Below are 22,689 nucleotides of genomic sequence, written 5' to 3' on the forward strand. Positions count from 1 at the left end.
GCAGGAATGTGGAGTCCTCCACAGCGCACAGCCTAAAGTAGATGCCGTTTTTATCGTTATTTTCATGGTTCTTCAGCCTTTGGCAAATGTTTGTGGTTACCACCCCGAAACCATACCATTAACTGCTAGAAACATGGGCGGGGCTGACCCCAGAAACTTAAGTGTGCTCTGAGCCGGCCTTTGAAATAGTATAAAACCAGGGGCACTATGCTATGATACTATTTTATGCTTTTGTAAATATACTATTAAGAAAATAAAAGTTGTATATGAACTACTATTTAATATCTCGTAGGATCCAATCAATGAACAAAATTTTGATGCTTACGTGACTACTTTGACGGAAATGTATACAAATCAAGATCGTTATCAGAGTCCAGAAAATAAAGCCCTACTGGAAAATATAAAGCAGGCTGTGAGAGGAATTCAGGTCTGAACAGCTGCTGTAGTGATGAAACTCTTGCTTAAAAAGGATGCCTCTTGTTTTTTGCTGCTGTAACTTACCAGAAAGTGTTCTATATTTATTTCTGTTTGAATTTGAAACAGTGTTATGCTTACAAGACTTCATAATGATTTTATGTCTTGCTTTAAAGATAGTACCTGCAGAATAGTTTTTGAATACACCCACATTTTGTACGTTTCCATGTAAGCTGACATAGTGTTCTGCCATGTAATGTTTATAGCTGCTGATGTATGCACATTTGGGGGTATATCTATTTCTGAAGAGGTAAGCTGATCAAAATAAATAGAGTGTAAATTCTTTTTAATGCTTTAGTGATTAAATGTTTTAGTATTTTGAACTGAAATGGACACACAAACACACACACACACAGACCCACAGCTTTGAATGATCATGTTGTGGCCGAGCAGCCGCTTTTTAGACGTTATCATTTTGCCTCATGTTGGAGGACTTTATGGAATTTAAGAAATACATTTTGTGTGCATATTGTTTCATAGCAAGAATTCGTTGCAAAAATGCTTTATTTTTGAACAATGCTTGGAAATATTATGTGACTTTTTTGTTTGTTTGTTTTAGGAGGATGGTGTATGGTGGGGGCAATAAATGAGGTTTTTTGCATTCCAAGGAAATGGCATATGGATTAACTGTAAGAAATGAAATAAGTAATTTATTGTAAGACAACATCAAGCCATGGAAACTTGGCAGAAGATTCAAAGCAGCTTAAACAGCACTTTTAAATTAACTCCTAAGCATTACATGGTGTGACTATGGAAACTCCAGTTAAGACAGGATCTTATCAGAGGTGGACAACGTGAAGATTTCCTTTTCCATTTTCAATAAACTTTGGAACAACCTTCTCGTATCTCCCCTAGAGTTTCGTGCCCCTCTGAACTGTCTGTTATTGCAATGTAGTTTATCAACAGAATTTGTGTGTTTTCGATTTAAGCTAAAAGATAATTTAAGAACATTTATTTCCCCTTTTCACTTTAAAAAATTATGATTATTCCTATTATTGTTATGAACCTTCTTATTTTACATTTGAGGGATAAAGGCAAATGATTTGTGAGTCTTCTAGTTACTGGACCGAGTTTTCTGCTGGATCTGGTGGGAAGGCAGCTCGGTAAAGTTTCTCTCCTGCTCCCCCCGCCCGACTTTGACTCTGAATCAGCATTTGGTCCTATTCAGAGGACTCTTACCACGACGTTTCTGTTCTACACTTGGAGACCAGTTGACCATAGAGCATTTGCAGAGCCTCGTTGTTTGATTTCTTGTGACTATTCTAAGAATGAATGCAATCAGATTTTAAAAGTAACTAAATATACTTCAGCACTTTTTTGCTTTAAACTAGATCATCTTAGACTTGTTTATACCTTCCAGATTTGATTGTTTTACTCCCAATGACTGCACTATATGTATGCATAAGACCACTTTTGAGCGCTGCGTTCCCCCTTCTGAGTAGTCCTTTGACGACGTGTTGTGTTTTCTGATGTTGACTTGAGTTCCATTTAGTAGCATCTCTTCCTTCCATGTCTTGATGTTATGCAGGAAGTACAGACGTACTTTAAATTTTTGTTATGAAATAAAAAAAAGATGGGTTTTGTAAAAATAAAAAAAAATATTTTTAGCAGAACAGGACTTACAGGGTCATTGTCCCCACAATGTGCCAGTCGACTATTTGCACTTACCTTGTCCTATATATCCGTACGGAGGTGTGCAATTCCTCGTGTCAGTAGCCTTGTGACACTGAACCTGGATGGATTATAGAGGAGCCCTCACGGCTGATCAATAATGTTGCGAAGGGAGACTACAGGGATCTCACGACGAATATTCTGATACAATACTCAACCTCGGTATATATATATGTGTATAAATATATGTATATCCCAGCGGCACTTTATACTGTTCACTGTACAAAAGCTTACAGTTTTCCACAAGGACTTTAATAACTAGCTGGGAAAAGACGATGTAATTACTTCGGGGCTCTGCGGAACCTTCTCTGTACAGCGCCCCCTTTCTGTTGTGCTATTGGTTGCAGCTGCCATGCTCAGAATGCGTTTTGAGAGCTGAAGCAAGGTGCTTGCAGTCACCTGAGGCCGTCCGTGTGGCCCAGGGCCCCAGCTGCCTTTAGGGCCCCCATTGTTCATAACAGCATATGCATTTCCCCACCGCGTTGTGTCTGCAGCTTCTTTGCCAATATAGTAATGCTTTTAGTAGAGTACTAGATAGTATGAGTTTTGGATTCTTATTGTTATCACCTATGTACAATGGAAAGGGATTTTAAGCACAAACCTGCTGCTCATCTAACGTTGGTACATAATCTCAAATCAAAAGTTATCTGTGACTATTATATAGGGATCACAAAAGTGTCACATATTAGAATGCTGACCTTTCATATGGATTATTGTGAGTCATCAGAGTTTATTATAACTTATTGTTCATATTCATTTCTAAGTTAATTTAAGTAATCATTTATTAAGACAGAATTTTGTATAAACTATTTATTGTGCTCTCTGTGGAACTGAAGTTTGATTTATTTTTGTACTACACGGCATGGGTTTGTTGACACTTTAATTTTGCTATAAATGTGTGGAATCACAAGTTGCTGTGATACTTCATTTTTAAATTGTGAACTTTGTACAAATTTTGTCATGCTGGATGTTAACACATCTTACTCTAAATAAAAAAGGTGTTGCCACATTTGTAGCACGAAGGATCTCTAACCCGAGTCTGCGTCTTCACTTGAGTCTGGGAAATGCTGTCTGGAGCCCCGTGGGATCCACTCGAACCCTTTCACTCCAACTTAGTTGCTTTTAACATTTTTACCAGTTTGATTCTCGACTCCGAGGCATATAGAAGCCAATGACTTTTAGAAAACTGTGAGTGTCTCGGCATCCTTTTCCCATTTGCTGTCGCTCCTGCCCCTCGCTGGGCTAGGCCATCTGAGAGCGAGCCTGGACGGAGGACACGGTGCCTCCCGGCACAGGGCTCCCCTGGGCAGGGAATTCTCCACCAGCAGCCCTGCAGCCACTACACGTGGGGGCGTTGCCGTTGTGCATGCGTCAGCATCTCCGCGCGCCCAGGCAGGGCGGTCACGTCCTTTGTAGAGCCTTTCTTCTGGAATCCAGTCGAGGAGGCGCACTGCTCCCAGCTACTCCGTCCCTGTCCCTGTCCCTGTTACCTCCTTATTACTGAGCAGACTTTCGGCCTGCCTGTCTCCCAGAGGAGGTGCACTGCTCCCAGCTGCTCCGTCCCTGTCCCTGTTCCTGTCCCTGTCACCTCTTATTACTGAGCAGTTTCTCGGCCTGCCTGTCTCCCAGAACACAGACAGTTTTCAACTGCCCAGGGCCATTGTTTTACAAAATGTCCCAAACTGGCTGCCACCTCCTGACTGATTCGGGTTAACTGGGAGACGTGTCCTTCTCCAGTTTCATGTCAGGGGAGCAGAAGGACAGGCAGCCCATCGTTGGTTACCTGGGTGTTGAAAGATGATGCCTTCTTACTTCCATGCTGTTGGCAAGGATCCCGGCAGCAAGTCACCCATAAACTTAAATTGCCCTTCAAATATAATTTAACAATGAATTACCCACTTTCACATCAACTATATTAGTAAATGTCATGGTTTAAAATTCCAAAAATACCCTCCTCTCATAGACACAATCACCCAAAATATAAAATTTGAGAAAGGGACTCTGATAATCTTAGTTAAATTTCATAATTTATTCCCAGTGGTGCCTTCAGCTGCTTCACGATTCAAGGTCCTCTGAGCACTTCTTATAAGCTAGTGTGTTCTGATGGCTCATTTGCAACAGCACTGCTTCCTGGAAGCACTGGTGATTGCAGTGAGTCCCCCTCCAGTCCTTGGTAGAGTCCTCAGAGCTGACAGAAGAGAGAGGCGACTCTCACTCCTACCACCCTGCATCTCTGTCTCTCTAGACCCGCAGGGTGGAAGAAGCTCTGTCAAAGGCTGTCTTTAGGAACAAGCCGAGTTAATGATGTGCTGGCTCAGGCCTGTCTGTTAGGATAATTAAAAGCTATTTGTCCATAGGAACAGTTTGCCTGAGAATTGATGTAAATATTTTAGAAAGCAATTTCACAATATTTTCAAAAATCTTAGAAAATTTATATTTTGCCTCAATCTCAGTCTATACTAGAAATACCAAAACAATTACAAATGTACCAAAATCAATAAAAACAACCCTAAAGTCCTATTACAGAGGAATGATTAAGCAATTCATGATCCATGAATTTTATGGAGTACTAGAGAGCTCTTAAAATAATGGCTATAAAAACCTTTTAATAAGGGGATTATGATAAAGTAGGTGAAGAGTACAGAAAAAAATTACAAATGCATGAAAGGGCAAGTTATCAACAAAAAGAGTTGGACTCTGTAAAATATTTGAAGAGATTTATTCTGAGCCGAATATGAGTGGCCATGGTCCACGACACAGCCCTCAGGAGGTGCTGAGAACATGTGCCCAAGTTGGTCAGGGCACAGATTGATTTTATACATTTTAGGGAGGCATGAGACATCAATCAAATACATTTAAGAAATACGTTGGTTTGGTCCAGAAAGGTGGGACAACTCAAAGTGGGGGCTTCCAGGCTATCGGTGAATTTAAACATTTTCTGGTTGACAATTGGTTGAGTTTGTCTAAAGACCTGGGATTGATAGAAAGGGAATGTTCAGGTTAAGATAAAGATTGTGGAAACCAAAGTTCTTGTGAAGTCTTATAGTGGCTCCCCTTAGAGACAATAGATGACAAATGTTTCCTATCAGATTTTATTTTATTTATTTATTTATTTTGAGATGGAATCTCACATTATTGCCCAGGCTGGAGTGCAATGGCACAATCTCGGCTCACTGCAGCCTCCGCCTTCTGGGTTCACGCAATTATCCTGCCTCAGCCTCCCGAGTAGCTGGGATTACAGGTGCACACCATCACATCGGCTAATTTTTCGTATTTTTAGTAGAGACGGGCTTTCACCATGTTGGCCAGACTGATCGTGAACTCCTGACCTTGTGATCCTCCCACCTCAGCCTCCCAAAGTGCTGAGATTAGCGCGTGAGCCACCGCGCCCGGCCTTCCTATTCGGATCTTAGTTAATCTCTTCAGGATTGAGAAGGCCTGGAAGAAAAAGATCCAGTGATGTTAACAGAGATTCTTTACAGATGCAAAATTTCCCCCTACAAAGAACAGCTTTGCAGGGCCATTTCAAAATATGGCAAATATACATGTTTTGGGGTAAAAAATTTTGATTTTCTTCCTTGTCTTGTAATGTTATGCCAGAGTCAGGTTGGAAAAGTACGTCATGATATATAGGTTAAATAAAACCCATCTGATGAGAATTTATAGTTTGCAGGGCATGACTCCCCAGACCCCTTCAATAGGAATTTGGGCAAGATAAAAAAATCAGAGTTCAGTCCTCAGCCTTAGCAAAATAAACTTCTGAATTGGTTGAGACCTGTCTCAGATACTTACTGGTTTACACAACACAGCTGGGTAATGAGGCAGAGCTCAGGGTCTTAAGGGAGAAGCAATTTAAGTACATGAAGATAATCAGGCTTTCATCCTTTGTATTTCACTTACTATGACACACACAAGTTATCAGTCACTGTTCAGACACTGGGTCAAGTGGGAAACGACACAAAAAAAACATCCCATCCTAATAAATGTAGTTGGCATAGACCTCCTTGTATAATAATAAAACAGGCACATGGAAGCTCCTGAGCACCCTCATTTTCAGTATCAAATAGAGTGGCCTAAGGGGAAGCCTCACTGTCGGTCCTAATGAGGCCTCCCCTGTGTGAGGCCAAATGTGGGGCGTGCTGGACTTTCCTCTGGATGGAGTCACCTCTGGTCTCTGACCCCATCCTTGCATCCTAGTTTCTTCTCATCCTCTTCTTGCTTTTTAATTAAATGACTTTTTTCTTTCTAGAGCATTGTTTGTGTCCCTTCAGTTTCTTCGAATCTTCATTGAGCAAGGTAAGATAAGGAAATAAAGAAGGATCAGTATTACCCACAAACACAGGGATGTGTGTGCAGATGGCCAGATAAAGGTGGGAAATTAATCAGAGAAGGAAAGAAGAGGGAGGGGCCGGTGATGGAATCAGGAAATTGAGAATTCCATCTTAGGGCCCGAAAGAGAGATAATCAAAGGTAAATCATGGCTATCAATACTTAGGGCCCAACAACTGTCCCCGCCTTCCACCACAGCTTTGTTTTCTGGCCGAATGCGGTGGGAGCCCGGCTTTCCTTAGGATCCGTCCCTCCCCTCAGAGGCCGGCAGCCTTGCCCAGCAACAGCAGAGAACCATGCTCTTTCCACAGGCCGCCAACAAAACATGTGAAGCATCTGATAAAAACCATGAGCGATCATAGTGTTTCCCTTTTCTAAGGAACAAATTGTTTCCTTCTCATGTGTGAGATACAAACAGCAGGCATTCAACTCATTTGCCCTCTTTGATATGTGGGGAACAAAACCACCCAAGACCGTCTGGGGAGAGAGCCAGAGACATGCCATCGTTAAACATCTCGTATGGGTCAGCCCCAAGCGAGGTGTCTTACACAGTTATCCCCACAGAAGGGGCCTCCTGACACCTGAACAGCATCCGCCCCAGGACCCAGCTTTGTCAGGCATGTCTGACGGCGGAGGCCTTTCCCCAGGACCCAGCTTTGTCAGGCATGTCTGACGGCGGAGGCCTTTCCCCAGGACCCAGCTTTGTCAGGCATGTCTGACGGCGGAGGCCTTTCCCCAGGACCCAGCTTTGTCAGGCATGTCTGACAGCAGAGGTGTTCCTGAGAAGTGTCTCACCGCAATGAGACGGGTCATGGAGAAGCCCAATCCTCTCCTCATCTTTTCCCAAAGAGAGAATCTCTGCCCCTCTACCCAGGAGGGGACCCTGTTGGAGTGAACAGGATTCTGTCTCCCTCCTATACTAGAGTGACCTCTTTAAAGAGAGATGTGGCCTAAGAGTATTAGAATCCAAATAAGATGTCACCTATCCAGAAAAGGTTTAAAAAGAATACGGTGTTGTCATGTCCAAAGATCTTCAGAACTTAGGAGCTAGTTTAAAGTTATTTACATAGAATTTAGTGCAGAGGTTAATCGGGGGATATAGAAGTCTAGATGGAGGTTACTGACTTTACAAAGAAACTGAAAAATTGAGGTTGTGACACTACCTTAAAATGAGATCATAACTCAGGCACCATGTGTCTCCCCAGACACTCCCAGCCTGTCTCTCTGACGGTTTACAAAAACCTCATCAAGCTGGGAAGGCCACCCCCAAAATTACTTGGGAGCCTCAGATTGTTTCCTTAGTAGGGTGGAAATAAGCAAAGACTGCCCAAATGACAACAGACAGAGGCTGCTTATCCCGAGCTCCTCAGAGTTAGGAAGCCGACCACCATCACCTGCATTTTCGCAGAGACTCTGGCAGGCTGGGCGTGGGAGCTTCCCGGGGAAGGGAAGGCACCCGGTGAGCCCCGATGGAGGCTGCTGGCCTGGGAGCTGGGGCAGCAAATGGAATCGGGGCGTCCTGTGTGAGTGTCGGGGGAGCACGTTTGTCTTTCTCGGTTTGTCCTCAATGGGACGTCAGGGCAGGAGTCGGGGCAGCTGTGAGTTGTTAGGCTCTGACCAGCTGGGGCTGATTGTTACGGCGTTGTTGCTCAGCTTTTTGGATCGTCACTAGGGACAGCGATCAGGATTCCTGCACGTCTGATTTGCAGATAGCAGGCGGGCATCCTGGGCTGCTCATTGCCGGTAAGGGCTTGGTTTCCTGTGCTGGTTGTGGGTCTGATGTCTGCTTTTACATGTGGTCGGTCCATTGTCTGCTTATATTTTCATCTCTCAGTCGTAGGCATCTTTCAACGTTGCAAAAATTAGAATGAAGAAATAAAGCATTTTCTGTGTTAGAATTAGGCATATTTAGCATTTTAAGAATTGAAATATTTAAGAGAATCTGATCAATTAAAGTGATGCCTCAGCCGTGAGACTAAAATTTCAATTGTGTATTTTTGTTATTGGTGTAATTGTGATCCCTCCACGCGTGCACCCAGGCTCATTAAAAAAAACACAGCCCCGCTGCTTATCAGCTTTACTGTCAAAAAAAAAAAATACAAGGATGCAACAGACAGTGGAGCTTTTCGGGGAATGTGAGCACGTCGCACTTGTAAAATCTGCGTGGAAGCTTTAATGCTGTTCAGTTCACCACTTCGTGGACGGGACCGAAGGTTAATCAAAGGAACCCTAAATCTCGATTGCTCACACCTGTCGTATTTAAATAAAAGAACACTTTTGTAAGTTGAACTTTTAAAAGCTTAAGGAAAGGCTGGGTACTATGGCTCATGTCTGTAATCCCAGCACTGTGGGAGGCCGAGGCGGGAGATCACCTGAGGTCAGGAGTTCGAGACCAGCCTGGCCAACATGGTGAAACCCCATCTCTACTAAAAATACAAAAATTAGCTGGCTGTGGTGGCTCACGCCTGTAATCTCAGCTACTCAGGAGGCTGAGGCTAGAGAATTGCTTGAGCCAGGGAGGCAGAGGTTGCAGTGGGCCGAGATCATGCCACTGCACTCCTGCCTGGCTGACAGAGTGAGGCTCTGTCTCAAAAAAAAAAAAATTTTTTTTTTGAGCAAGGCCTCGAAGAAAGCGAAGCATGTATTATCTTATTCTCACCTCCTCGGTGCTGGGAAAGACCTGCCTTGACCGAAGTCCGCTCAGACTCCTCAGGCTTTACCTGAGCATTGTCCTCGCCCAGCTGTTGCAAAAATATTATGTTGGTTTAGAGAGAACCCCCACCCCACAAACCTGACCCCCTCCGCAGCTAACTGAGTTCCTCATCTCTCCCCATCCCCAGGTGACACCCGATCCTCCTGCGGCCTTCAGCAAGAGTCCTGTGGGCTGCGAGACCTTTCCTCACTCATCATAAGGTCGCGACCTGGCTGACACTCCTAGAATGAAAGGCAGGTTAACAAGAGAAAAACACGACGCATTTCTTTAATCCAAGTTTTATGTAGCCCCTGAGGCTTCCAAAGGAAGACCCAAAGACCAAGGGGAAACTGAGATTCTGCTCAGACCCCATGAAGACGGGCGGCCATGCAGAAACATGATGGGACAAAGGGAGAGATCACCCAGCAGGGACCCCAGCAAGGCCGCTCCGTCCACGTTCCTCTCAGCCTCTCTGGGTAGCACACTGTGGGGGCTTGGGAATCGACACCCCAAAATGTGGGGCTTTGACGTGTTGAACTGAAGAAACAGCCTCTCCAGGTCTCTCTGATCACCCTCCCTCACGTCCCATCTGAATCCCCTGCGTCCCAAAGCACAGGGTGAAGCTGCTCTCTGAGTCTGAACCCACCAAAGAAGGAAACGGTCACCCCTGTCTCTTCCCTGAGTTTTTCTCAGCTGGATTCCTGTCACGGAAAGAAAGACCAAAGTCTCAATCCACCTGGACAGACATGTGTCATAAGCCATTGTCTGCTCTGTGGGCCCAACAGACATTGCCTCAGATCACTGTATATTCTCCAAGCCCATTGAATTTCCTAAAGGTCATTTACTACCCCCTAAACTCATCCACACGCCCCATCTCCCTTTCCCCTAAAAGGGCGGGTGTATCAGCGTCTGTCCCATCGCATGGTGAGGCGACCACTTCCTCACCCCGTGCATGTTCCTATCTGCGTGCCTTTACTCTTATTAATCGTCCTGTCACCAGTAGACTTTTAGCAAACCTTCAGAGGGTAAAAAGGGGGTTTTCCCTTGGCCCCTACAGTTTCTTCCTTCTGTCTACGGGACAGGACCCTTCTGGAATGAGTGTCTTGAAGGGAGAAGGGAGAGAGTGACCTTTCCAGGCTTTTTGGCTTGCTTTTGGAGAGGGGGCCTCTAGTTTCTAGGACCGGCCTAGGGGCACAGGAATTCCAGTTTCTACGACTGCTTTAGGGGAGGCTGAGGAGTGAGAGAGGAGAATGAGAGACCACAGCCTAGCGTCAGAGCCTTTCAGCATCCTGCAACTCAACACCACAGCCAAGGCGTGTACCTTGGGGTATCATGCTCTGAGCCCCAACATCTGCAAAGGTAGGTGTCATTGTCTCCTTAGTGCACCACAGGAAACCAGCTGAGAAAGCCAAATGCTTTGTCCCAAGTCACCGGGCAGGTGTGTGGCAGTGCAGAGAGCCCGGTCTGAGCCCCCTGCACCCTGAGAGCTGCCCCCAGATGAAGAGCCCAGGGGAGCGTGTGAGCTCCCTCCAATGCACCACTTCCTTCTGTGAGACATCGGCCTATGTGCGTGAAGGGGACAGGAGGCAGGCGGTCCTGTGGGTGACTCATGAGAAGAACAGCACTGTGACCACAGCAAGCTTGCAGCTCTCAAAAAAAAAAAAGGAACAAAGGAAAGAAAACTAAAAGGGCTGAAGGGGGAGCTGGAACTAACATCAGAGGCTTTAAGTGTCTGCCACTGGGCTAGAAGGTGAGGTAGCCCCTCCCTGTGTGACATGGAGCCCAAGACAGGCTCTCCCTGTGTGGGAACTCGTGCAGAGCCAGCGGTCCCCATTCACGGCCCCGCAGGAGCTCACCAGGAGAGACTGCAGCAGCTCATCAGAGTCTGTGCTCTCCTCCTGGGGCAGGTGGGGCTCCAGTTCCCGCACCCCTTCTCCTCAGATGGAGCCTAAATAGAGCAGTCAGATATCAATCAGGTAACGGCAAACTGGTTTCTAGCTAATGGAACGTTAAGTGGGCAGGACTGCAGTGGAGGGGAGATAAAAATAAAATCCTTTTCCTCTACTCATCACAGTTTCCACAGCTGTGACCTTGTAAACTAGACGTGCAAGAAACAGGTTAACATGAGAAAAACAGAAGTTTATTCACACGTGCCTCTCACAGGTACCTACAGCAGCACCCAGTGTTGAGAGTGCCGGGGTGGGTAGGACTTGTGCTTATCCATCATCTCAGACCCAAACAAAGGAAAGGAGTTTTGAGCTTCTGGGTGCAGTTGGCAAATTACATGAAAGTGAGCAGGGAAAGCAGGTAGGCCAGCCTCTGCTGGTGAGCCTCTGCTGGTGAGGCTCTGCTGGTGAGCCTCTGCTGGTGAGGCTGTGCTGGTGATGCTCTACTGGTGAGGCTGTGCTGGTAAGCCTCTGCTGGTGAGGCTCTGCTGGTGAGGCTGTGCTGGTGAGCCTCTGCTGGTGAGCCTCTGCTGGTGAGGCTCTGCTGGTGAGGCTGTGCTGGTGAGGCTCTGCTGGTGAGTCTCTGCTGGTGAGGCTCTGCTGGTGAGTCTCTGCTGGTGATGCCCTGCTGGTGAGTCTCTGCTGGTGAGGCTCTGCTGGTGAGTCTCTGCTGTTGATGCCCTGCTGGTGAGGCTGTGCTGGTGAGGCTCTGCTGGTGAGACTCTGCTGTTGATGCCCTGCTGGTGAGGCTCTGCTGTTGATGCCCTGCTGGTGAGGCTGTGCTGGTGAGGCTCTGCTGGTGAGGCTCTGCTGGTGAGGCTCTGCTGTTGATGCCCTGCTGGTGAGGCTCTGCTGTTGATGCCCTGCTGGTGAGGCTCTGCTGGTGAGCCTCTGCTGGTGAGGCTGTGCTGGTGAGGCTCTGCTGGTGAGGCTCTGCTGGTGAGGCTCTGCTGTTGATGCTCTGCTGGTGAGGCTGTGCTGGTGAGGCTCTGCTGGTGAGGCTCTGCTGTTGATGCCCTGCTGGTGAGGCTCTGCTGTTGATGCCCTGCTGGTGAGGCTGTGCTGGTGAGGCTCTGCTGGTGAGGCTCTGCTGTTGATGCCCTGCTGGTGAGGCTCTGCTGTTGATGCCCTGCTGGTGAGGCTGTGCTGGTGAGGCTCTGCTGGTGAGGCTCTGCTGGTGAGGCTCTGCTGTTGATGCCCTGCTGGTGAGGCTCTGCTGTTGATGCCCTGCTGGTGAGGCTCTGCTGGTGAGCCTCTGCTGGTGAGGCTGTGCTGGTGAGTCTCTGTTGGTGAGCCTGTGCTGGTGAGGCTCTGCTGGTGAGTCTCTGCTGGTGAGGCTGGCCTGCTGATTCAAACCTGGATTACTCCCCAGTAGGAATTGCTGAGACTTCTGCTCTTCCTGGTGCAGAAGAGGGAGACATCTTTGACAAATGTAAATTTCCTTCGCAAAAGGAAAACTTGTTCCTGTTTTTAGAGCTTTTTCTGAATCTACTGTGAGGAAAGAAAGTAACTTTTATCTAAGGAACGTGAACCCTTTCAAATTCTTAGGCCCAGAGAGGCTCAAATGAGACAGCAATCAGGACCCAGCACCGCCCTGAGCTGTGTGTCCACCTCTTGAAACCTCTCTCTGTTGCCACAGTAGCCTCCTTACGCCCCACCAGACACTGTAACCCCCTGCCTATAGCTTACCAATGTATCCGCAATCACTAATCAATGCTATTGCTGCAAACCAATGAGAATTGCTGCAAACCACTTTGCAGCAGCCCCTTTTCTGTCCCCCTGCATTTGCTTTTAAAAACCTACCTATACCATTTAGCATTAGGTATATCTCCTAATGCTATCCCTCCCCGCTCCCCCCACCCCACCAACATGTATACATATGTAACAAACCTGCACATTGTGCACATGTACCCTAAAACTTAAAATATAATACTAATAAAATTTAAAAAAAAACATCCCTATACCAAAGGTGAACGGATCTCCTGCCCAAACCCAGCCAGGGTTGCCTGGGGCTCAGTCCTGAGCATCCCGCCAGGGTTGCCTGGGGCTGATTACTGAGTGTCTGACCAGGGTTGCCTGGGGCTCAGTCCTGAGCATCCCGCCAGGGTTGCCTGGGGCTGATTACTGAGTGTCTGACCAGGGTTGCCTGGGGCTCAGTCCTGAGCATCCCGCCAGGGTTGCCTGGGGCTGATTACTGAGTGTCTGACCAGGGTTGCCTGGGGCTCAGTCCTGAGCATCCCGCCAGGGTTGCCTGGGGCTGATTACTGAGTGTCTGACCAGGGTTGCCTGGGGCTCAGTCCTGAGCATCCCGCCAGGGTTGCCTGGGGCTGATTACTGAGTGTCTGACCAGGGTTGCCTGGGGCTCAGTCCTGAGCATCCCGCCAGGGTTGCCTGGGGCTGATTACTGAGTGTCTGACCAGGGTTGCCTGGGGCTCAGTCCTGAGCATCCCGCCAGGGTTGCCTGGGGCTCAGTCCTGAGCATCCCGCCAGGGTTGCCTGGGGCTGATTACTGAGTGTCTGACCAGGGTTGCCTGGGGCTCAGTCCTGAGCATCCCGCCAGGGTTGCCTGGGGCTGATTACTGAGTGTCTGACCAGGGTTGCCTGGGGCTCAGTCCTGAGCATCCCGCCAGGGTTGCCTGGGGCTGATTACTGAGTGTCTGACCAGGGTTGCCTGGGGCTCAGTCCTGAGCATCCCGCCAGGGTTGCCTGGGGCTGATTACTGAGTGTCTGACCAGGGTTGCCTGGGGCTCAGTCCTGAGCATCCCGCCAGGGTTGCCTGGGGCTGATTACTGAGTGTCTGACCAGGGTTGCCTGGGGCTCAGTCCTGAGCATCCCGCCAGGGTTGCCTGGGGCTCAGTCCTGAGCATCCCGCCAGGGTTGCCTGGGGCTCAGTCCTGAGCATCCCGCCAGGGTTGCCTGGGGCTGATTACTGAGTGTCTGACCAGGGTTGCCTGGGGCTCAGTCCTGAGCATCCCGCCAGGGTTGCCTGGGGCTGATTACTGAGTGTCTGACCAGGGTTGCCTGGGGCTCAGTCCTGAGCATCCCGCCAGGGTTGCCTGGGGCTGATTACTGAGTGTCTGACCAGGGTTGCCTGGGGCTCAGTCCTGAGCATCCCGCCAGGGTTGCCTGGGGCTGATTACTGAGTGTCTGACCAGGGTTGCCTGGGGCTCAGTCCTGAGCATCCCGCCAGGGTTGCCTGGGGCTGATTACTGAGTGTCTGACCAGGGTTGCCTGGGGCTCAGTCCTGAGCATCCCGCCAGGGTTGCCTGGGGCTGATTACTGAGTGTCTGACCAGGGTTGCCTGGGGCTCAGTCCTGAGCATCCCGCCAGGGTTGCCTGGGGCTGATTACTGAGTGTCTGACCAGGGTTGCCTGGGGCTCAGTCCTGAGCATCCCGCCAGGGTTGCCTGGGGCTGATTACTGAGTGTCTGACCAGGGTTGCCTGGGGCTCAGTCCTGAGCATCCCGCCAGGGTTACCTGGGGCTGATTACTGAGTGTCTGACCAGGGTTGCCTGGGGCTCAGTCCTGAGCATCCCGCCAGGGTTGCCTGGGGCTGATTACTGAGTGTCTGACCAGGGTTGCCTGGGGCTCAGTCCTGAGCATCCCGCCAGGGTTGCCTGGGGCTGATTACTGAGTGTCTGACCAGGGTTGCCTGGGGCTCAGTCCTGAGCATCCCGCCAGGGTTGCCTGGGGCTGATTACTGAGTGTCTGACCAGGGTTGCCTGGGGCTCAGTCCTGAGCATCCCGCCAGGGTTGCCTGGGGCTCAGTCCTGAGCATCCCGCCAGGGTTGCCTGGGGCTCAGTCCTGAGCATCCCGCCAGGGTTGCCTGGGGCTGATTACTGAGTGTCTGACCAGGGTTGCCTGGGGCTCAGTCCTGAGCATCCCGCCAGGGTTGCCTGGGGCTGATTACTGAGTGTCTGACCAGGGTTGCCTGGGGCTCAGTCCTGAGCATCCCGCCAGGGTTGCCTGGGGCTGATTACTGAGTGTCTGACCAGGGTTGCCTGGGGCTCAGTCCTGAGCATCCCGCCAGGGTTGCCTGGGGCTGATTACTGAGTGTCTGACCAGGGTTGCCTGGGGCTCAGTCCTGAGCATCCCGCCAGGGTTGCCTGGGGCTGATTACTGAGTGTCTGACCAGGGTTGCCTGGGGCTCAGTCCTGAGCATCCCGCCAGGGTTGCCTGGGGCTGATTACTGAGTGTCTGACCAGGGTTGCCTGGGGCTCAGTCCTGAGCATCCCGCCAGGGTTGCCTGGGGCTGATTACTGAGTGTCTGACCAGGGTTGCCTGGGGCTCAGTCCTGAGCATCCCGCCAGGGTTGCCTGGGGCTGATTACTGAGTGTCTGACCAGGGTTGCCTGGGGCTCAGTCCTGAGCATCCCGCCAGGGTTGCCTGGGGCTGATTACTGAGTGTCTGACCAGGGTTGCCTGGGGCTCAGTCCTGAGCATCCCGCCAGGGTTGCCTGGGGCTGATTACTGAGTGTCTGACCAGGGTTGCCTGGGGCTCAGTCCTGAGCATCCCGCCAGGGTTGCCTGGGGCTGATTACTGAGTGTCTGACCAGGGTTGCCTGGGGCTCAGTCCTGAGCATCCCGCCAGGGTTGCCTGGGGCTGATTACTGAGTGTCTGACCAGGGTTGCCTGGGGCTCAGTCCTGAGCATCCCGCCAGGGTTGCCTGGGGCTCAGTCCTGAGCATCCCGCCAGGGTTGCCTGGGGCTGATTACTGAGTGTCTGACCAGGGTTGCCTGGGGCTCAGTCCTGAGCATCCCGCCAGGGTTGCCTGGGGCTGATTACTGAGTGTCTGACCAGGGTTGCCTGGGGCTCAGTCCTGAGCATCCCGCCAGGGTTACCTGGGGCTGATTACTGAGTGTCTGACCAGGGTTGCCTGGGGCTCAGTCCTGAGCATCCCGCCAGGGTTGCCTGGGGCTGATTACTGAGTGTCTGACCAGGGTTGCCTGGGGCTCAGTCCTGAGCATCCCGCCAGGGTTGCCTGGGGCTGATTACTGAGTGTCTGACCAGGGTTGCCTGGGGCTCAGTCCTGAGCATCCCGCCAGGGTTGCCTGGGGCTGATTACTGAGTGTCTGACCAGGGTTGCCTGGGGCTCAGTCCTGAGCATCCCGCCAGGGTTGCCTGGGGCTGATTACTGAGTGTCTGACCAGGGTTGCCTGGGGCTCAGTCCTGAGCATCCCGCCAGGGTTGCCTGGGGCTGATTACTGAGTGTCTGACCAGGGTTGCCTGGGGCTCAGTCCTGAGCATCCCGCCAGGGTTGCCTGGGGCTGATTACTGAGTGTCTGACCAGGGTTGCCTGGGGCTCAGTCCTGAGCATCCCGCCAGGGTTGCCTGGGGCTGATTACTGAGTGTCTGACCAGGGTTGCCTGGGGCTCAGTCCTGAGCATCCCGCCAGGGTTGCCTGGGGCTGATTACTGAGTGTCTGACCAGGGTTGCCTGGGGCTCAGTCCTGAGCATCCCGCCAGGGTTGCCTGGGGCTGATTACTGAGTGTCTGACCAGGGTTGCCTGGGGCTCAGTCCTGAGCATCCCGCCAGGGTTGCCTGGGGCTCAGTCCTGAGCATCCCGCCAGGGTTGCCTGGGGCTCAGTCCTGAGCATCCCGCCAGGGTTGCCTGGGGCTGATTACTGAGTGTCTGACCAGGGTTGCCTGGGGCTCAGTCCTGAGCATCCCGCCAGGGTTGCCTGGGGCTGATTACTGAGTGTCTGACCAGGGTTGCCTGGGGCTCAGTCCTGAGCATCCCGCCAGGGTTGCCTGGGGCTGATTACTGAGTGTCTGACCAGGGTTGCCTGGGGCTCAGTCCTGAGCATCCCGCCAGGGTTGCCTGGGGCTGATTACTGAGTGTCTGACCAGGGTTGCCTGGGGCTCAGTCCTGAGCATCCCGCCAGGGTTGCCTGGGGCTGATTACTGAGTGTCTGACCAGGGTTGCCTGGGGCTCAGTCCTGAGCATCCCGCCAGGGTTGCCTGGGGCTGATTACTGAGTGTCTGACCAGGGTTGCCTGGGGCTCAGTCCTGAGCATCCCGCCAGGGTTGCCTGGGGCTGATTACTGAGTGTCTGACCAGGGTTGCCTGGGGCTCAGTCCTGAGCATCCCGCCAGGGTTGCCTGGGGCTGATTACTGAGTGTCTGACCAGGGTTGCCTGGGGCTCAGTCCTGAGCATCCCGCCAGGGTTGCCTGGGGCTGATTACTGAGTGTCTGACCAGGGTTGCCTGGGGCTCAGTCCTGAGCATCCCGCCAGGGTTGCCTGGGGCTGATTACTGAGTGTCTGACCAGGGTTGCCTGGGGCTCAGTCCTGAGCATCCCGCCAGGGTTGCCTGGGGCTGATTACTGAGTGTCTGACCAGGGTTGCCTGGGGCTCAGTCCTGAGCATCCCGCCAGGGTTGCCTGGGGCTGATTACTGAGTGTCTGACCAGGGTTGCCTGGGGCTCAGTCCTGAACATCCCGCCAGGGTTGCCTGGGGCTCAGTCCTGAGCATCCCGCCAGGGTTGCCTGGGGCTGATTACTGAGTGTCTGACCAGGGTTGCCTGGGGCTCAGTCCTGAGCATCCCGCCAGGGTTGCCTGGGGCTGATTACTGAGTGTCTGACCAGGGTTGCCTGGGGCTCAGTCCTGAGCATCCCGCCAGGGTTGCCTGGGGCTGATTACTGAGTGTCTGACCAGGGTTGCCTGGGGCTCAGTCCTGAGCATCCCGCCAGGGTTGCCTGGGGCTGATTACTGAGTGTCTGACCAGGGTTGCCTGGGGCTCAGTCCTGAGCATCCCGCCAGGGTTGCCTGGGGCTGATTACTGAGTGTCTGACCAGGGTTGCCTGGGGCTCAGTCCTGAGCATCCCGCCAGGGTTGCCTGGGGCTGATTACTGAGTGTCTGACCAGGGTTGCCTGGGGCTCAGTCCTGAGCATCCCGCCAGGGTTGCCTGGGGCTGATTACTGAGTGTCTGACCAGGGTTGCCTGGGGCTCAGTCCTGAGCATCCCGCCAGGGTTGCCTGGGGCTGATTACTGAGTGTCTGACCAGGGTTGCCTGGGGCTCAGTCCTGAACATCCCGCCAGGGTTGCCTGGGGCTCAGTCCTGAGCATCCCGCCAGGGTTGCCTGGGGCTGATTACTGAGTGTCTGACCAGGGTTGCCTGGGGCTCAGTCCTGAGCATCCCGCCAGGGTTGCCTGGGGCTGATTACTGAGTGTCTGACCAGGGTTGCCTGGGGCTCAGTCCTGAGCATCCCGCCAGGGTTGCCTGGGGCTGATTACTGAGTGTCTGACCAGGGTTGCCTGGGGCTCAGTCCTGAGCATCCCGCCAGGGTTGCCTGGGGCTGATTACTGAGTGTCTGACCAGGGTTGCCTGGGGCTCAGTCCTGAGCATCCCGCCAGGGTTGCCTGGGGCTGATTACTGAGTGTCTGACCAGGGTTGCCTGGGGCTCAGTCCTGAGCATCCCGCCAGGGTTGCCTGGGGCTGATTACTGAGTGTCTGACCAGGGTTGCCTGGGGCTCAGTCCTGAGCATCCCGCCAGGGTTGCCTGGGGCTGATTACTGAGTGTCTGACCAGGGTTGCCTGGGGCTCAGTCCTGAGCATCCCGCCAGGGTTGCCTGGGGCTGATTACTGAGTGTCTGACCAGGGTTGCCTGGGGCTCAGTCCTGAGCATCCCGCCAGGGTTGCCTGGGGCTGATTACTGAGTGTCTGACCAGGGTTGCCTGGGGCTCAGTCCTGAGCATCCCGCCAGGGTTGCCTGGGGCTGATTACTGAGTGTCTGACCAGGGTTGCCTGGGGCTCAGTCCTGAGCATCCCGCCAGGGTTGCCTGGGGCTGATTACTGAGTGTCTGACCAGGGTTGCCTGGGGCTCAGTCCTGAGCATCCCGCCAGGGTTGCCTGGGGCTGATTACTGAGTGTCTGACCAGGGTTGCCTGGGGCTCAGTCCTGAGCATCCCGCCAGGGTTGCCTGGGGCTCAGTCCTGAGCATCCCGCCAGGGTTGCCTGGGGCTGATTACTGAGTGTCTGACCAGGGTTGCCTGGGGCTCAGTCCTGAGCATCCCGCCAGGGTTGCCTGGGGCTGATTACTGAGTGTCTGACCAGGGTTGCCTGGGGCTCAGTCCTGAGCATCCCGCCAGGGTTACCTGGGGCTGATTACTGAGTGTCTGACCAGGGTTGCCTGGGGCTCAGTCCTGAGCATCCCGCCAGGGTTGCCTGGGGCTGATTACTGAGTGTCTGACCAGGGTTGCCTGGGGCTCAGTCCTGAGCATCCCGCCAGGGTTGCCTGGGGCTGATTACTGAGTGTCTGACCAGGGTTGCCTGGGGCTCAGTCCTGAGCATCCCGCCAGGGTTGCCTGGGGCTGATTACTGAGTGTCTGACCAGGGTTGCCTGGGGCTCAGTCCTGAGCATCCCGCCAGGGTTGCCTGGGGCTGATTACTGAGTGTCTGACCAGGGTTGCCTGGGGCTCAGTCCTGAGCATCCCGCCAGGGTTGCCTGGGGCTGATTACTGAGTGTCTGACCAGGGTTGCCTGGGGCTCAGTCCTGAGCATCCCGCCAGGGTTGCCTGGGGCTGATTACTGAGTGTCTGACCAGGGTTGCCTGGGGCTCAGTCCTGAGCATCCCGCCAGGGTTGCCTGGGGCTGATTACTGAGTGTCTGACCAGGGTTGCCTGGGGCTCAGTCCTGAGCATCCCGCCAGGGTTGCCTGGGGCTCAGTCCTGAGCATCCCGCCAGGGTTGCCTGGGGCTGATTACTGAGTGTCTGACCAGGGTTGCCTGGGGCTCAGTCCTGAGCATCCCGCCAGGGTTGCCTGGGGCTGATTACTGAGTGTCTGACCAGGGTTGCCTGGGGCTCAGTCCTGAGCATCCCGCCAGGGTTGCCTGGGGCTGATTACTGAGTGTCTGACCAGGGTTGCCTGGGGCTCAGTCCTGAGCATCCCGCCAGGGTTGCCTGGGGCTGATTACTGAGTGTCTGACCAGGGTTGCCTGGGGCTCAGTCCTGAGCATCCCGCCAGGGTTGCCTGGGGCTGATTACTGAGTGTCTGACCAGGGTTGCCTGGGGTTCAGTCCTGAGCATCCCGCCAGGGTTGCCTGGGGCTGATTACTGAGTGTCTGACCAGGGTTGCCTGGGGCTCAGTCCTGAGCATCCCGCCAGGGTTGCCTGGGGCTGATTACTGAGTGTCTGACCAGGGTTGCCTGGGGCTCAGTCCTGAGCATCCCGCCAGGGTTGCCTGGGGCTGATTACTGAGTGTCTGACCAGGGTTGCCTGGGGCTCAGTCCTGAGCATCCCGCCAGGGTTGCCTGGGGCTGATTACTGAGTGTCTGACCAGGGTTGCCTGGGGCTCAGTCCTGAGCATCCCGCCAGGGTTGCCTGGGGCTGATTACTGAGTGTCTGACCAGGGTTGCCTGGGGCTCAGTCCTGAGCATCCCGCCAGGGTTGCCTGGGGCTGATTACTGAGTGTCTGACCAGGGTTGCCTGGGGCTCAGTCCTGAGCATCCCGCCAGGGTTGCCTGGGGCTGATTACTGAGTGTCTGACCAGGGTTGCCTGGGGCTCAGTCCTGAGCATCCCGCCAGGGTTGCCTGGGGCTGATTACTGAGTGTCTGACCAGGGTTGCCTGGGGCTCAGTCCTGAGCATCCCGCCAGGGTTGCCTGGGGCTGATTACTGAGTGTCTGACCAGGGTTGCCTGGGGCTCAGTCCTGAGCATCCCGCCAGGGTTGCCTGGGGCTGATTACTGAGTGTCTGACCAGGGTTGCCTGGGGCTCAGTCCTGAGCATCCCGCCAGGGTTGCCTGGGGCTCAGTCCTGAGCATCCCGCCAGGGTTGCCTGGGGCTCAGTCCTGAGCATCCCGCCAGGGTTGCCTGGGGCTGATTACTGAGTGTCTGACCAGGGTTGCCTGGGGCTCAGTCCTGAGCATCCCGCCAGGGTTGCCTGGGGCTGATTACTGAGTGTCTGACCAGGGTTGCCTGGGGCTCAGTCCTGAGCATCCCGCCAGGGTTGCCTGGGGCTGATTACTGAGTGTCTGACCAGGGTTGCCTGGGGCTCAGTCCTGAGCATCCCGCCAGGGTTGCCTGGGGCTGATTACTGAGTGTCTGACCAGGGTTGCCTGGGGCTCAGTCCTGAGCATCCCGCCAGGGTTGCCTGGGGCTGATTACTGAGTGTCTGACCAGGGTTGCCTGGGGCTCAGTCCTGAGCATCCCGCCAGGGTTGCCTGGGGCTGATTACTGAGTGTCTGACCAGGGTTGCCTGGGGCTCAGTCCTGAGCATCCCGCCAGGGTTGCCTGGGGCTGATTACTGAGTGTCTGACCAGGGTTGCCTGGGGCTCAGTCCTGAGCATCCCGCCAGGGTTGCCTGGGGCTGATTACTGAGTGTCTGACCAGGGTTGCCTGGGGCTCAGTCCTGAGCATCCCGCCAGGGTTGCCTGGGGCTGATTACTGAGTGTCTGACCAGGGTTGCCTGGGGCTCAGTCCTGAGCATCCCGCCAGGGTTGCCTGGGGCTGATTACTGAGTGTCTGACCAGGGTTGCCTGGGGCTCAGTCCTGAGCATCCCGCCAGGGTTGCCTGGGGCTGATTACTGAGTGTCTGACCAGGGTTGCCTGGGGCTCAGTCCTGAGCATCCCGCCAGGGTTGCCTGGGGCTGATTACTGAGTGTCTGACCAGGGTTGCCTGGGGCTCAGTCCTGAGCATCCCGCCAGGGTTGCCTGGGGCTGATTACTGAGTGTCTGACCAGGGTTGCCTGGGGCTCAGTCCTGAGCATCCCGCCAGGGTTGCCTGGGGCTGATTACTGAGTGTCTGACCAGGGTTGCCTGGGGCTCAGTCCTGAGCATCCCGCCAGGGTTGCCTGGGGCTGATTACTGAGTGTCTGACCAGGGTTGCCTGGGGCTCAGTCCTGAACATCCCGCCAGGGTTGCCTGGGGCTCAGTCCTGAGCATCCCGCCAGGGTTGCCTGGGGCTGATTACTGAGTGTCTGACCAGGGTTGCCTGGGGCTCAGTCCTGAGCATCCCGCCAGGGTTGCCTGGGGCTGATTACTGAGTGTCTGACCAGGGTTGCCTGGGGCTCAGTCCTGAGCATCCCGCCAGGGTTGCCTGGGGCTGATTACTGAGTGTCTGACCAGGGTTGCCTGGGGCTCAGTCCTGAGCATCCCGCCAGGGTTGCCTGGGGCTGATTACTGAGTGTCTGACCAGGGTTGCCTGGGGCTCAGTCCTGAGCATCCCGCCAGGGTTGCCTGGGGCTGATTACTGAGTGTCTGACCAGGGTTGCCTGGGGCTCAGTCCTGAGCATCCCGCCAGGGTTGCCTGGGGCTGATTACTGAGTGTCTGACCAGGGTTGCCTGGGGCTCAGTCCTGAGCATCCCGCCAGGGTTGCCTGGGGCTGATTACTGAGTGTCTGACCAGGGTTGCCTGGGGCTCAGTCCTGAGCATCCCGCCAGGGTTGCCTGGGGCTGATTACTGAGTGTCTGACCAGGGTTGCCTGGGGCTCAGTCCTGAGCATCCCGCCAGGGTTGCCTGGGGCTGATTACTGAGTGTCTGACCAGGGTTGCCTGGGGCTCAGTCCTGAGCATCCCGCCAGGGTTGCCTGGGGCTGATTACTGAGTGTCTGACCAGGGTTGCCTGGGGCTCAGTCCTG

The 22,689-nt window shown here is 53.4% G+C and overlaps 1 protein-coding gene and 1 long non-coding RNA gene across 19 annotated transcripts in view; both read left to right on the forward strand.

The window, feature by feature from the left end:
• The window catches only part of MYT1L (myelin transcription factor 1 like), a 560,909-nt gene extending 557,732 nt beyond the window's left edge, over positions 1-3,177 (forward strand). For 14 of the 18 annotated variants that reach the window (XM_034952508.4, XM_034952504.4, XM_055108320.3 and 11 more), the window contains one exon: positions 293-3,177. In XM_034952508.4, coding sequence (XP_034808399.1) covers positions 293-433 — 141 coding nt within the window. In that variant the 3' untranslated portion in view covers positions 434-3,177. The remainder of the gene's footprint in view (positions 1-292) is intronic. The other 4 variants (XM_055108316.3, XM_055108317.3, XM_055108319.3 and 1 more) reach the window with 1 other exon arrangement.
• A 4,655-nt stretch (positions 3,178-7,832) lies between these two features.
• The window catches only part of LOC117979044 (uncharacterized), a 43,902-nt gene continuing 29,045 nt past the window's right edge, over positions 7,833-22,689 (forward strand). The window contains exons 1-2 of the long non-coding RNA XR_004669642.2: positions 7,833-8,217; positions 9,315-10,525. This is a non-coding gene — a long non-coding RNA (uncharacterized LOC117979044). The remainder of the gene's footprint in view (positions 8,218-9,314; positions 10,526-22,689) is intronic.

This window comes from Pan paniscus, chromosome 12 (assembly GCF_029289425.2).
Source record: "Pan paniscus chromosome 12, NHGRI_mPanPan1-v2.0_pri, whole genome shotgun sequence".
NCBI classification, from domain to species: Eukaryota; Metazoa; Chordata; class Mammalia; order Primates; family Hominidae; genus Pan; species Pan paniscus.